This window comes from Pogoniulus pusillus, chromosome 18 (assembly GCF_015220805.1).
Source record: "Pogoniulus pusillus isolate bPogPus1 chromosome 18, bPogPus1.pri, whole genome shotgun sequence".
NCBI lineage: Eukaryota > Metazoa > Chordata > Aves > Piciformes > Lybiidae > Pogoniulus > Pogoniulus pusillus.
Window position 1 is genome coordinate 14569673 of NC_087281.1, and position 13988 is coordinate 14583660.

Sequence of the window (13988 nt, forward strand, 5' to 3'; positions counted from 1 at the left end):
TTGTCAGCCCCCTTCAGATACTGGAAGGCCACAAGAAGGTCACTTGAAAGCCTCCTCTTCTCCATACTGAACAGCCTCAACTCTTTCAGTCTGTCCTCATAGCAGAGCTGCTCCAGCCCTCTGAGCATCCTCATGGCCATTCCCTGGACATGCTCCAGCATCTCCACATCCTTCCTGTAATGTGGGCTCCAGAATTGGATGCCGTACTCCAGGTGGGGTCTCAGCAGAGTAGAGACTATCCGTAAAAAAGCCAAAACAAGTGCTGAGGGTAAATGCACAGATAGTGTGTAAGTGGAAAAAGTAAATATGCTGCCTCACAGACCTCCACACTACAAACTAATGAACCCACAGAGCAGAGGAAGAAACTTCTCAGCGTGTTGTGTTTGTATCATGTCGGAGGAAGACAGAATATAGGGGGAAGTTTCCTGATGAAATCTGTCAGGCAGTAGCTTCACTTTCCAAGGAATTGGCCTTAATTTCCTGCTTTAGGCAGGTTAATGCTGCTGGCGTCAGGCATGCCTTGTGATGATCAAGAGTAAGCTTATCTTCCCTTCTTGCTTTTATCCTAGGTCCGACACGGAAAATGCCGCTGACCGCAAGTGCCATGGACTTTTTTCAACTCTTTGTCCCTGACAATGTGCTAAAGAATATGGTGGTCCAAACCAACATGTATGCCAAGAAGTACCAGGAGAGGTTCGGCAGTGATGATGCCTGGATCGACGTCACTTTGTCCGAAATGAAGGCCTTTTTGGGCTACATGATATCAACCAGCATCCACCACTGTGAGTCTGTTCTCAGCATCTGGAGCAGCGGCTTCTATAGCAACAAGAGCATTGCACTCATCATGACACAGTCACGGTTTGAGAAGATCTTGAAGTACTTCCACGTTGTGGCCTTCCGCTCAAGCCAGACAACACACGGCCTCTACAAAATCCAGCCTTTTCTGGACTCCCTGCAGAATGGCTTTGACTCTGCTTTCAGACCTTCACAAGCCCAGGTAAGATTTAACCTCTTGGCAGGTAACGTCCAACCCCTGTGCTCAAGATTGTCTCACTATGACTGAAAGCTCTGAGCACAGCTGCCTAAAGAAAGAGCTTTATAATATGAAGCTCTTTCACAGCATGCTTTCACAATGTAAAGCCATGCTGCAGTGCCTCCCTGAAATGTGAGAGAAAGCAGCATTGTCTTACACGAGTGCTCAGCAATGTCTGCCTTATAGCTCTGAGTGCAGGTACCAATAGGATCCATGCTCCCTGAGCTTGGGGCTGTTTGCTTTAGTAATCGAAACAGGGTGGAGACTTCTCAGTGAGGGTGGCACCACTAGGTTTTGGTGTCCTGAGGATGGGAAGTTGCAACCTGCTCCTGTGAGGAAGTGTAGTAGAGATGGTGCAGCTGAGCTGAAGGGAAAAGCTGTAGCTGCTTCTGCCACATACTGAGAGCTGGATGCAGGAGCAGAGTTCACTAGGAATGACTGTGACTCTTGTGGTAAGTTCTTTGTATATAGTCCAGCAGTACAGCTACCTCCCTGTCTTGGTTTGAGCAGACAGAAGCTATTTTACCCCTTCCCAAAGGAGTGAAATAAACCACTCCACACATGTTTGGAAGTCTAAATGGAAATCCTATCCACATATGTATAGAGAAATACAAAATACACAAATTCATATTCAGCCTTGGCCCAGTTCTCCAACCTGGGCTTTTCCAAAACCTCACTGGGCCAACACCTTCCAAAACCTTCCCCCCAGCCAGGTCAAACACTAGGCCTCAATGCCCACCCCTGCCATGCCTTCCTGCTTCCCTCCTGTACCAGACCCAAATTGTGCAGCAAAAATTAGCTTTTCAAGGCCTCAAAGCTCCCCTGCACCACTTGAGATAAGGGTCCGTGGTGGGAACAGAGAGAGGGAGCAAAGGGGCAGAATAGCCTGTGGTGTGTGTTCATATAGAGGTGCAGGCTGATGGGAATGGAATGACAAAGATTACACTTTCCACTGTCCACTTCAGAATCACAGAATTGACCAGGTTGGAAAAGACTTGCAATGTCATTGAGTCTTCAATCATCTTAGAGAAGATCTTCAGTGATCTTAGAGAAGTCTGTGCTTCACTGGTACATCTTAACCAGAGGGCACTTTTCCCTCTGGTTAACACATCCAGTCTTAAATCCGCAACACTCCCACAACTGGCTTAAAGGGAAAATAAATAGGCAGAGCAGGTGCCTTTGCTCCCTGCAGTTGTCAGCTGCCCTCAGCAGTACTGCCTGTTCCTTGTGCAAGTCCTGGATTTTAATGATGGGTGGTGCTCCTATGGAAAAACTTATTGATGTGTGGATTTGCAACCAAACTGTCAGTGAACTGGAAATGTTTCTAGACTACCAAGAATAAAAGTAAGCAGGACTCTAACAAATGTTCATTTCTAGATTCAATTAGGGATACAGCAGAATGCCATTCTGTAGAAAGACTGCTCTGTAGACTGGGCAGACAAGTCATGGAACTAAGTACAGAAATTTAGCTTGAAATAAATTCTCAATCAGCTCTTTGTTTTCAGAACATAAGGATTCCACCTAGTTATTTGAAAAGAGTGTTGTATCCATTGTCCACTCTTTCTTCCTGATTACTCTTGAAGACATCAGAATTTTGCCCACAGCACAAAATTAACGAAAGTCTAGATATACCACGTCCATTGAAGTATGCCTAAAATAAATTGGAAGTGATCACAGGGGTTTTTCTCTATTTTGTAGACAACAAAAATCATACCTGTATAAACTGGGAAAGGACAGCTGTCTAAAAAGCTGTTACAGTAGAGAAAGGAGAAGTGTTCTCACTAAGGCATGCCAGCAAGGGGTATTTCCATTAAGACAGTACAGGCAATGAGAGATATGGTCTTGCTGGGACTGAGCTTTCATTAAGATATGAAATCTAATTCTTTTGGCCACTGTCCTCAATGGGCAGAAGATAAAGGCTTTAGAAATGTGATCATTGTCTAATGTAAATGCTCATAACGGTGTGCTGCGGGACATGCTGTGAGTGCAAATCCATTAGAGGATAGTATTTGATTTGCATGTATATCCCTTTTCCCTTCCCCCACAGCCCAGCAAGGTTTGAGAATTGAATTGGCAAAGTTATACCATGCTATTTGGAGCTACAAAACAGATCATAGAATCAACCAGGTTGGAAGAGACCTCCAAGATCATCCAGTCCAACCTAGCACCCAGCCCTAGACAATCAACTAGACCATGGCATTAAGTGCCTCAGCCAGGCTTTACTTGAACACCTCCAGGGACGGCAGCTCCACCACCTCCCTGGGCAGCCCATTCCAATGCCAATCACTCTCTCTGTCCACATCTTTCTCCTAACATCCAGCCTAGACCTCCCCACACACAACTTGAGACTATGTCCCCTTGTTCTGTTGCTGGTTGCCTTGAAGAAGAGACTAACCCCAAGATAAATCTCCACAGGCAAAATGTTTACTTGTGCTGGGCTTGGTCAGGAGATGTTACTTTGAAAAGAAAAAAGAGGAAAAAAGTAGTGACAGCCCAATTCTCTTCTTTCCCTTTCTGCTTGTGTGCTCCCTTGACAATGTTTTCATTGGTAATTTCTGTACAGCACGTGACAACAATATTGAGCAGAACAAAAAGCATTAAAGTATAGTTCAAAAGTAGCTGCAAGAAAAAAATATTTTGGATCTGTTGTTAAAAATAATTTAAGGTTAAATATACTCTAGGGGATGTTGCAGACCTCCTCCCAAAAGGGGCCTTGTGCTTAATGCTCTTCTGGGTACTACAAGGCAGTGCCACACATTCCCTGTCCCAAGAGATGTGTTCCCTATCTACTCAAAAGAACAGGAAAAACCTCTCCCTGGAAGTTGTTTCAATATAGATTAGCAGAATGCAGTAAACATCAAACTCAGAATGTTCAGGCCCAGTGAGAAATAACAAAAATGACACAAGTACTAATCCAGTTGCACAAAAAGGGAAGAGGCAAGGAGAAAGATCCATTCAGATGGGCCTTTGGATGCACTGCTTCTGAAAACGCTCTGGGAAGAGGGGTCCAGATTTCTGTGGTGCCTGGAATCAAGTATCAAACATTGTGAGTTGCTGGAGAGCAGCCCTGAGGACAGGGACTTAGGGGTACTGGTGGACAAGAAGCTCAACATGAGCCAGCAGTGTGCACTTGTAGCCCAGAGGGCCAACCAGATCCTGGGCTGCATGAGGAGAAGTGTGGCCAGCAGGTTGAGGGAGGTGATTCTCCCCCTCCACTCTGCTCTGCTGAGACCCCACCTGGAGTACTGCATCCAGTTCTGGAGTCCTCATTACAGGAAGGATGTGGAGATGCTGGAGTGTGTCCAGAGAAGGGCCACAAGGATGCCCAGGGGGCTGGAGCAGCTCTGCTGTGAGGACAAACGGAAGGAGTTGGGCCTGTTCAGTCTGGAGAAGAGGAGGCTCCCAGGTGACCTTCTTGTGGCCTTCCAGGATCTGAAGGGGGCCTACAAAAAAAGCTGGGGAAGGACTTTTAGGCTCTCAGAGAGTGTCTGGACTAGGGAGGATGGAGCAAAGCTGGACATGGGGAGATTCAGAGTGGAGGTGAGGAGAAAGTTGTTCAGCATGAGAGTGGTGAGAGCCTGCAATGGGTTGCCCAGGGAGGTGGTTGAGCCCCATCTCTGGAGGTGTTTAAGGCCAGGCTGGCTGAGGCTGTGAGCAGCCTGCTCTAGGGTAGGGTGTCCCTGGGCATGGCAGGGGAGTTGGAACTAGATGATCCTTGTGATCCCTTCCAACCCTGACTGATTCTGTGATTCTAAGTTCAAAACACATTTGTTGTTTAATTCACTCCTATGGACAGAACAACAGGCTACATCAGCAGGCAGTGCAATATCTACCTTCACAGTTAATTTCTTCCACAGATTTGATATTTTCCTTTTGGAGAGTCCCATTCTTCAAGTGGAATATTCAACAGAAAATATTTAGGGTGCTTTTGTTAAGTGTAACCCCAGCCAAATATGTGCATGCAAAAATGATGCCAGTTTCTGTAAAAGGAAGTGGAAGAAGGGAGAGGACTATACTAATATGCCAAAATAAAGACAGCAATCTAGTGAACTATAATTATTTTGCTGACTATACTGAGCAAACAAAAAGAAATAATTACTTTCCAGCTTATTAAGGTATTGAAAGCCCAGAACATTGTAATTGTGTATCAGCAATGCTAGCTTCAGTTTCCAAGGTAAAAAAAATTGGTGCTCTGACCTAGATTGGATGGGAATGACAGGAGTGTTCTCTGTACCTTAAGCCTCCCCAATATCTTCTGCATACATAACTGCTGCCTTTACCTGAGCAACAAGACATGGAGTTTTGGGTCTGTTTCTTAAATCAGTGACATCTCTTTGCTGCTTAGCTTTGTAGCTGTACTACAGTCTACAAGTGGAAACCTGAAGGTAGGGATGAAACCCTGTCTGAGCTCCAGAATTACACTGCAATAAATTCAAGGGTACTTACCTGCCAAGGATATATACTGAACTCCAAAAAACAGAGGAGCTCAGGAAAATAATGTAATTGGTCAAGTGTTTTTCTGTGCCTGCTGAGTATCTATATGCTTGTCAGTAGGAGGTGACTAGACAGAATTGCTGTCTCTGGCTGCACCTGACTCAGATGAGAGAGGACAGGAGCATCACACCGGACACTGTCTTCTTCCCTCTCCCTCCAGAGTACCTCCTCTTTGGCATCTTGGAACCAAACAGTTCTGCATCTGCCCAGTGAAATGTCAGCTGGGAACTGTTGGCTGAAGTTGGCAGAAGTGAACTGCCTGGCAAAAACAGAGCCATAACTCCGATCTCTTGCTCCAAGGGCAAGGTGCTTAAATTTGGCTCATTCCTAGGGGACTAATTTGTGTTTCACTATTGGTGGTATCCTTTTGTTACAGCTGAGCAGTTTTAGCATAGTTCTTCCAAACTAGTTCACAGCATTAAACGACAGGTTCTCTGAAAACATAGAGGGACAAATCCAGGTTGATCAACCTCATGATTAAATGTTTTGGTGTTGGGCACTCCTGAATTGTAAGATCTTGCTCAAGTCACCCCTCTATATTTCAGTTTTCCTACCTTCAGAGTGTTTCTCTGTGGATAAGGGTGATGGTTTCACATCAGCAGCGTAAGTATTCAGAGGACATTGGCCACAAACAAGACATAGAGAAAGAGAGAGGAGCAATGAGAATATTGAATAGTAAGGTAAATATCTGATGTCCTGTAGCTCTTAGCCAGTTGATCGTCTGGTGAAGCCGAATTTTAAAGAGAGTTTGATAGCAGAAAATGCTGACCCTTTATGGCTATGTTTAAACTACCTAGTGATAATAGAGTGCTCTAGGAGTTGGCTTTAAGTTTAGTTTTTGATAAGAGTTCATTGAAAAGTGAAACAAATTGGCAGAGATGCCTGAAATCATCCTTCTGTCAGAGATGGGAGTTAACCTGTGAATGATGGCAAAAAGAATCAGTAAAATGGGGATAGGCCAAACAGGACTTCCTCCTGATGTCCACTCTGAACCTGCCCACCTACAGCTTTGCTCCATTCCCCCTGGTCCTATCACTCCCTGAGAGCCTAAAGTTCCTCTCCAGCATTTTTGTAGGGCTTCTTCAGATCCTGGAAGGTCACAAGAAGGTCACCTGGGAGCCTCCTCTTGTCCAGACTGAACAGCCCCAACTCTTTCAGTCTGTCCTCATAGCAGAGCTGCTCCAGCCCCCTGATCGTCCTCGTGGCCCTTCTCTGGACACACTCCAGCATCTCCACATCCTTCCTGTAATGGGGGCTCCAGAACTGGATGCAGTACTCCAGGTGGAGTCTCAGCAGAGCTGAGTAGAGGGGGAGAATCACCTCCCTCAACCTGCTGGCCACATTTCTCCTGGTGTAACCCAGGCTCTGGTTGGCTTTCTGGGCTACAAGTGCACACTGCTGGCTCATGTTGAGCTTCTCATTCACCAGCCCCCCAAGTCCCTCCTGTCTCAGTAGAGCCTCCAGGAGGATCTGCTCCATGGTCTTAATGATGTATTCAATTTCATGCCAAGGGGTGTAGTTCTGCCCTCTGCATGTAAGAGGCAGAAAGACAAAAGCAAGTGAGAGCATGTTTAATACTTGCAAAATCCTGTCAGAATGCCCTGAGATGGAAGACTGAAATGCCCAAGGTGGCCTTCTAAAGAGAGAGTGGTGTTTTGTGTGGACCTTGGGAAAGGAAGAGGATTTGGCTCCAGTGGGAAAACGGGACAGCTGCAGCTTTAAGAACAAATAGCTTTGTGTGCAGCTCTCCTTGCATCTGCATTTTGGGTTATAATTTGAACATTTCACAGAAGTGCTTTCAGATGCTCTTATGAATGTTTTATGAGCCGTGACGAAGTGGAGTGTGTATAAATGACAACGTGCAGCCGCCGCTGTGTGGGGAGGGCACAGGCTCCTATTCTGGGCTGTTAGAGTGATGTTCAACAAAGGTCTTGTATTCAGGAGGTCAGCAGCTGCTCGTCTCTGGTGCTTAACTGCTTACCTACCACCTCTCTCCTATGAGCATCACTTCCAGGTTCGGTGCAGCTTTGTTCTCTTTTCAGCTGCTGGCTGTGTGCCGCTGCGCACAAAGGTAGCACACAGGCAAACATGGAAAGTTTGGTCTGAGGGTTGTAGCCTCTCCATTGTGGATACCTGTATCTGTGAGATAGGCTGTGTGCTGGGGTGACAGTCACTGTAAAAGAGCAGGCTCCTTCAGATCATAGTCCATCTGACTCACTGTCTCTAAAAGAGTAAGATTTATGGCCTGCTGGAATTGCCTCTCTGTATGCTAGGAGGGGAGCCTGCAGTGACTTGCCTTGGTTTAGTTGCAGATGTTTTAATTTGGTGAGCATTCATCAGCTGAGATCTTCAAACAGTTTCCAAGCATTTGTACTCTCACAAGTGACTTGCTAGGCAACTCACATGCTGTGCAGTCAGGGATGTGTATGTTATGCACAGCTGCCTGTCAGCTGCAAGGAGGTAGTAGTGCTGTTCTTCAGGTAGTGTAAAATCTGATTAACTTGCCACAGAATTAATGGAGAGAAGTGTAACAGAACATTTGTAAGGAATAGAGAACCACTTATGTCATCTGGATGCTGAATGCAGAAATTGCTTCACTTTTGCTGGTTTTCATTACTTGTTCCAGTTTGCCATGTCTTTTTCTACTCCTGCCTCTAGACCTTTATCTTTCTGTCACCTTTTATTAAATTCTTCAGCTCCTGAGGCAAGAGAGGCTTCCCTGATGCTGCTGCAATCAGGAAAACGTTTTCTATCTCTTCACCACCACCTTAAGTGGCAGCAGAAAAGATGTTTTTCTCCCTAAATTTCTTTCTATTTTTGCTGTGTGTTTTGCTTTGCTGTAACCCATGAGTGCACCTTACAGTGTGTTGTAGGCCAAACAAAACGTGTTGATGATAAAGCTTAGAGAAGGGTGCTGCTAACCATCCCCTCCACCCCCATTCCTCATTTCAGTTTGGAGGAACATTGAACTGTAGATGATAATAAGAGGTAGAAGCCACATTTGGAGCAATGTTAAATGGCAGCTGAGAGAAGTGAGAGCCATGCTTTGCAGCATTTGCACACGATGTGTGGAGCAGCCTTCCACAATGGAGTGTGCTTGGCCAAGCTTTGGTGTTGAATGCTAACACTGAACAAAAGTGAGTCTGGTCCTTTACAAGCATGCTGTAAGGATTGCATTTCCGTGGAGGAGTATTTTCAGCAGTCACTTACTCTTCTGTTTCTCCCCCACCCTCCGTTTTCTTGCCAACTGCAGGTGCTACATGAGCCCCTGATTGATGAGGATCCTGTTTTCATTGCCACGTGCACAGAGAGGGAGCTGCGCAAGAGGAAAAAGAGGAAATTCAGTCTCTGGGTTCGGCAGTGCTCATCCACTGGTTTCATCTGCCAGGTGCTTTTAACTCTTCAAATATCTTGTGAGGGCCAAAAGTAATAGTCACTTCATTGCCTTGCTGGGGGCTACAGTCTGAATGCAGCAGGCTTCTGACTGCTGTAGATACTAGATGTGATGGATGATGATGACAAGTTCCTGATGCTCAGTTTGCTATGTGATTTAACTCAGGGTGTCTGTCTCTAATACTGTCCATCTGGCTGCCAGCCCTAAGCTAATTCAATTGAAATGGAGTTAAAAGGGTCTGTGTGTTTGTACATCTTACCTAAATGTCTAGGTACTGTGACTTCTGTAATTTTTTAATGAGTCAGCTTCTCTCTGAAGTGTAACACTGCACCTGTGATAGCCAGAGATGTGCAATAGCCTAAATCAGTATGGTATCAAGATGTCCATTTTCCTGTGAGAAACATATTAGCCAGGTTTCCTTTTACATCTCTTTTCACACCTCTACTTCTCTATTAAAGAAATAAAAGCTAATGTGACTGCAGGGGAGATGTGAGCTTCAGTGAGAGGTGTGTTAACAGAATTTGTTTTCAGTGTCGTAAAGCACTGGGAACAACTTTTCAAGTTCTCAGATTGTCCAATTGCTGATGCATTTTGAGAGCTCTCCAAAATCTGGCCATTTATTTTGGTGCCTAGAGGTAAGTGGGCAGATACTTTCTGGTATTTCTTTCTTTCAAAAGCTTCTGTGAAAACCTTCTGTCCTGAATGCTCCAGAGCAGTGCTTCAGAGGTGCAGGTAGTATGTGCAGGTGCTCCTGCCCTGACAGAAGGGTTGGACTAAATGATTTTTTGAGGTCACTTCCAGCCCCTGACATTGTGATTCTGTGCACGCTGCCTGTTTAGGCCAAATAGAACAAGGGGACACAGTCTCAAGTTGTGCCAGGGAAAAGTATAGGCTGGATGTCAGGAGGAATTTCTTGACAGAGAGACTGATTGGCACTGGAATGGGCTGCCCAGGGAGGTGGTGGAGTCACTGTCCCTGGAGGTGTTGAAGCAAAGCCTGGCTGAGGCACTTAGTGCCATGGTCTAGTTGACTGTCTAGGGCTGGGTGCTAGGTTGGACTGGATGAGTTTGGAGGTCTCTTCCAACCTGCTTGATTCTATGAAATGCATGGCAAATTTGCAAGGCCCATGGGTTTGCTGTTCTGGAAACATTTGTTCACAATAAGATTTGATCCATGCATCACTACAACTGTTTGAGTAGCTGTGCAAGAAAAGAGGCTTGCTGGGAAGAGAAGTTTGCGTTTTCTGAAGACAGTTATGATCATACATCTTCCGTGCGGGTTTTAAAGCGCTTGTTTTGTCCAGTATAACATACATTCACCTTGTAAAACGTTCTTGGAAGTTTCCACTCTCAAGGCTTTTGGAAAGTCATTTGCTAGACAGAAGCAGTGTGCTTAATCTCCAAGGTGAACTCCACCAGTCCAGCACGTAGCTTATCACTGAAGCGTAATGGGTACAGCAAGCGCAGAGTTTGCTTCCCTCTCTTGCCATGCTCCCCTCAGCCAACTGCCGCCAAACTAATAATTCTTCAGACATGCCAGAGGTTTCAGATTCTGAGCTATAATTACATTGTTCCTCCCATTCTGTCCGTTGAGAGAGTAAATTAATGGAATGTCAAATTAAACAGAATAGATGCTGAGCACCACCCTAATCCTCCTGCTCCCTTAATGAATTAGATACTCATGCTTCGCTTGTATCCGGATGACGTCCAGGATCATTTTACCAGCTGCCTTCTATTTTTGTTTCATGACTTGGCTGTAATTATCATCATGCTAAAATGATTAGGTAAGAGGTACCTTAGGGAAGAGTGAAAAAAATACAGAGGAACTTGAATTTTTGTGCTAGCATGGAAAAACTTAGTCTGTGGAGGATGTGGATCTTCAGCTATAGTATACTTGAAATATTATGTTCAGTTGTGTGTCACACTTAGAAGGGATCTTGCAGAATCCAAGGCACTCCTTTGGGGAGAAGAATAGAATCATAGAATTAGCCAGGTTGGAAGAGACCTCAAAGATCATCCAGTCCAACCTAGCACCCAGCCCTATCCAGTCAACTAGACCATGGCACTAAGTGCCTCAGCCAGACTTTTCTTGAATACCTCCAGGGATGGCAACTCCACCACCTCCCTGGGCAGCCCATTCCAATGGCAAATCACTCTCTCCAGGAAGAACTTCCTCCTAACATCCAACACCTCCCTTGGCACAACTTGAGACTATGTCCCCTTGTTCTGTCTCTTGAATTCAGGATCCCAGAACTGGACACAGCACTCAAGGTGTTGCATGACCAGTGTTGAGTACAGGGAAAGAATAACCTCCCTTGTCCTGCTGGCCACACTATTCCTGATCCAGGCCAGGATGCCATTGGCTCTCCTGGCCACCTGGGCACACTGCTGGCTCATGTTCAGCTACTATCTACCAGTACCCCCAGGTCCCTTTCTGCCTGGCTGCTCTCCAGCCATTCTGTCCCCAGCCTGTAGCACTGGTTGGGGTTGTTGTGGCCAAAGTATAGACAGCCCAGGCAGAAGAGAGAAGTGATCTACCCATGACTGGTTCTCAAGAATGTAAGGAACCTCAAGGCATCTGTGAAGGCCTTGGCCAAAAACAAGGTCCTCTAAACCTGAATGATGATTCTGATTAAAAAAAAATCTCCATGTGAGGATATCCCAGTTTTCCCAGTGATCTGCTTTCCCTACAATGAAAAGGTTTGGCTGGTTTGTTTTCCTCATGTAAAAATGGTACTAGTGTTTGAAGCCACATGCTGAGCTACTCCATGAACAGCCCTCGATTGTCAGCTCACGCAAGAGGTGTTTATGTTAGGAAGATTAGCTGCTCGGATCTCCAGATTCCTCTATCTGCTTGTTCTCATGAACAGATATCTGACTCACCTTTTTTTGGGGGTGTAAGTAAATACTTCTGTTTGATGGCTCATCATTTGCTTTCTTCAGTAGTGTTTGCTTAAAAACCCAGCCCATTAAGTCCTTCCAGGAACAGAAGTGGCATAACCTTCCAATATTTCTTGTGGATGTAAGAAGGTGCTTGGTCTTACATATGCATAATATGAATAATGTATCTATATTAGACTGCTTTTCTGTCTTCTGTAATGCAGATAAACCTGACTCCACTCTTACAGCTAAGTCTCAGTTTTGAGCTGGATACATAGTTTCAGATGTCTCTGCTTCTGAATTTCTCAAACAAAACGTCTCATTACAGCAAATAACTTTGTTGCTTTGGTACACATCATCATTCAAGCAAAGTAAATACACATCTACAGCAGCTGGAAAAATGAATTAAACCTTTCAAAGGGTTTGAATAGCTCCAGGAGAGCTGACTTTGGCAAGTAGCTGGCAGCACTGCCTTTTTCACTCAACTTTGATGCTGGACATCAAGGTGACAGCAGCTGCTGCTGCAGGAGAGGGCTTAGGCCTTCATGTCTCTTTATGTCTAATTCAATGAGAACAGCAAACTGAGCTTCCAGGACCTCAAGTGTCCCTCTCTGGTCCACCTTTCCTTTGCTTTCCTCATTTCCCTCCAATATATTTTCCTACATACACATAACCCCTAAGACACTTTTCAAGTGTGTTGATTGCAGTCTAAATGATCAGAGTAGCTTAGAAGTGCTTCATTCTTAGAGTATTTGCTGAGTAAGTCGTCCTATTTAAGTCAAAACTTCAGTTGTGTCAGTTTTTATTGCTCTCTTTTTGTCTCAAAAATTCTGGAATACTTGCTTGTAAAGGATGTTCACAAATATGATTGGTAGGATTCTTTCTCATTTCAGATATAGCAATAGAGCTCATCAAAAACTGCTGAGAGTTCCCAAATATCTGATAAGGGATAGTTATTTTGTCCTAGTAGGTCACATCATGTTATTCTTCTTTCTCTTGTGGCTCGTAAGGAATGAATGTGGTCATCAGTAACTGCCTTATTGCTGCCTTGTCCTTGCATAGCTCTTCCTGCACTAGGAGGTCATTTTGCAGGACAGGAGGCACAGGAAACTGGTGCCATACACTGAACCCCATAGGGAGTCAGGAAGGATGAGCTATTCCAGTAGTGCTTCCACCTTAGCTACAAACCAATGACACACACATAACCCCAAAGATAATCCCTGACTCAGAAAAGCCATCAGTCAACAAAATGGAAGGCAGTGTGAAGGTGGTAACACTGCAAAGGGACAGTCAAGCATTATTAATCACTATGAGAGGAGGTAATGGAATTAGTTCATCAGTCTATTCACTTTAAAAAACTGTGATATCATGATGAAGAAGAGATGGTTTTATGCATGCGTGTGTCCTTTTCTCTCTCTTGAGATGAAATTTGTTCTGTGAGGCTATTCTAGATGCTCTTTCCTTCCTACACTCCCTCTGCCCCAAACTATATGGGCTCTGCATTTTCTTTCATTTACTGGCAGAAAGTTCTTGCCATAATGCATTTCATTTTCTCTAATATCCCTGTGAAATGTGTTGCTCAGATTTATGAAGTCCTTTAGATCCCCTTGCTGGTACTGAATTTGAGTTTCCACCTTCCACTTCTTACCCTGAAGAAGTGATGAGTCAGGACAGATGAAGGAAAAAGACTGTGTCTCTGCAGCTTGAGCCTTCCCGTGTTACCAAGCAATCAGCGACTTGCACTACAGCAGTGTTTAAAGAGTGCAACTGGAATCAGAGTGGCCCTTGCATAAGAGGGCTGTGTCACTGAAGAGCAGCAGTCTCCCAGGGGAGATGTCTGAGGTTACTTCACACATCAGTGTCAGGACAGCAGAAAATCCCCAAACAATGTGAATATCATGCTTTTGTAGTAATGCTGGATCAGGAACAGTGTGGCCAGCAGGACAAGGGAGGTTATTCTGCCCCTGTACTCAACACTGCTCAGGCCATGTCTTGAGTGCTGTGTCCAGTTCTGGGCTCCTCAATTCAAGAGAGATGTTGAGATACTGGAATGTGTCCACAGGAGGGCGACAAAGCTGGTGAGGGGCCTGGAGCACAGCCCTGTGAGGAGAGGCTGAGGGAGCTGGGGGTGTTTAGACTGGAGAGCTGACCTCATTGCTGTCTACAACTACCTGAAGGGAGGCTGTAG

At 45.1% G+C, this 13988-nt stretch overlaps 1 protein-coding gene across 1 annotated transcript in view; it reads left to right on the forward strand.

Annotated features, from left to right (window-relative positions):
• Window positions 1–13988, forward strand: part of PGBD5 (piggyBac transposable element derived 5) — a 47673-nt gene that overhangs the window by 18642 nt on the left and 15043 nt on the right. Inside the window, exons 2-3 of the mRNA XM_064158505.1 lie at window positions 570–997; window positions 8781–8915. Of these exons, the coding sequence (XP_064014575.1) occupies window positions 570–997; window positions 8781–8915 (563 nt within the window). The remainder of the gene's footprint in view (window positions 1–569; window positions 998–8780; window positions 8916–13988) is intronic.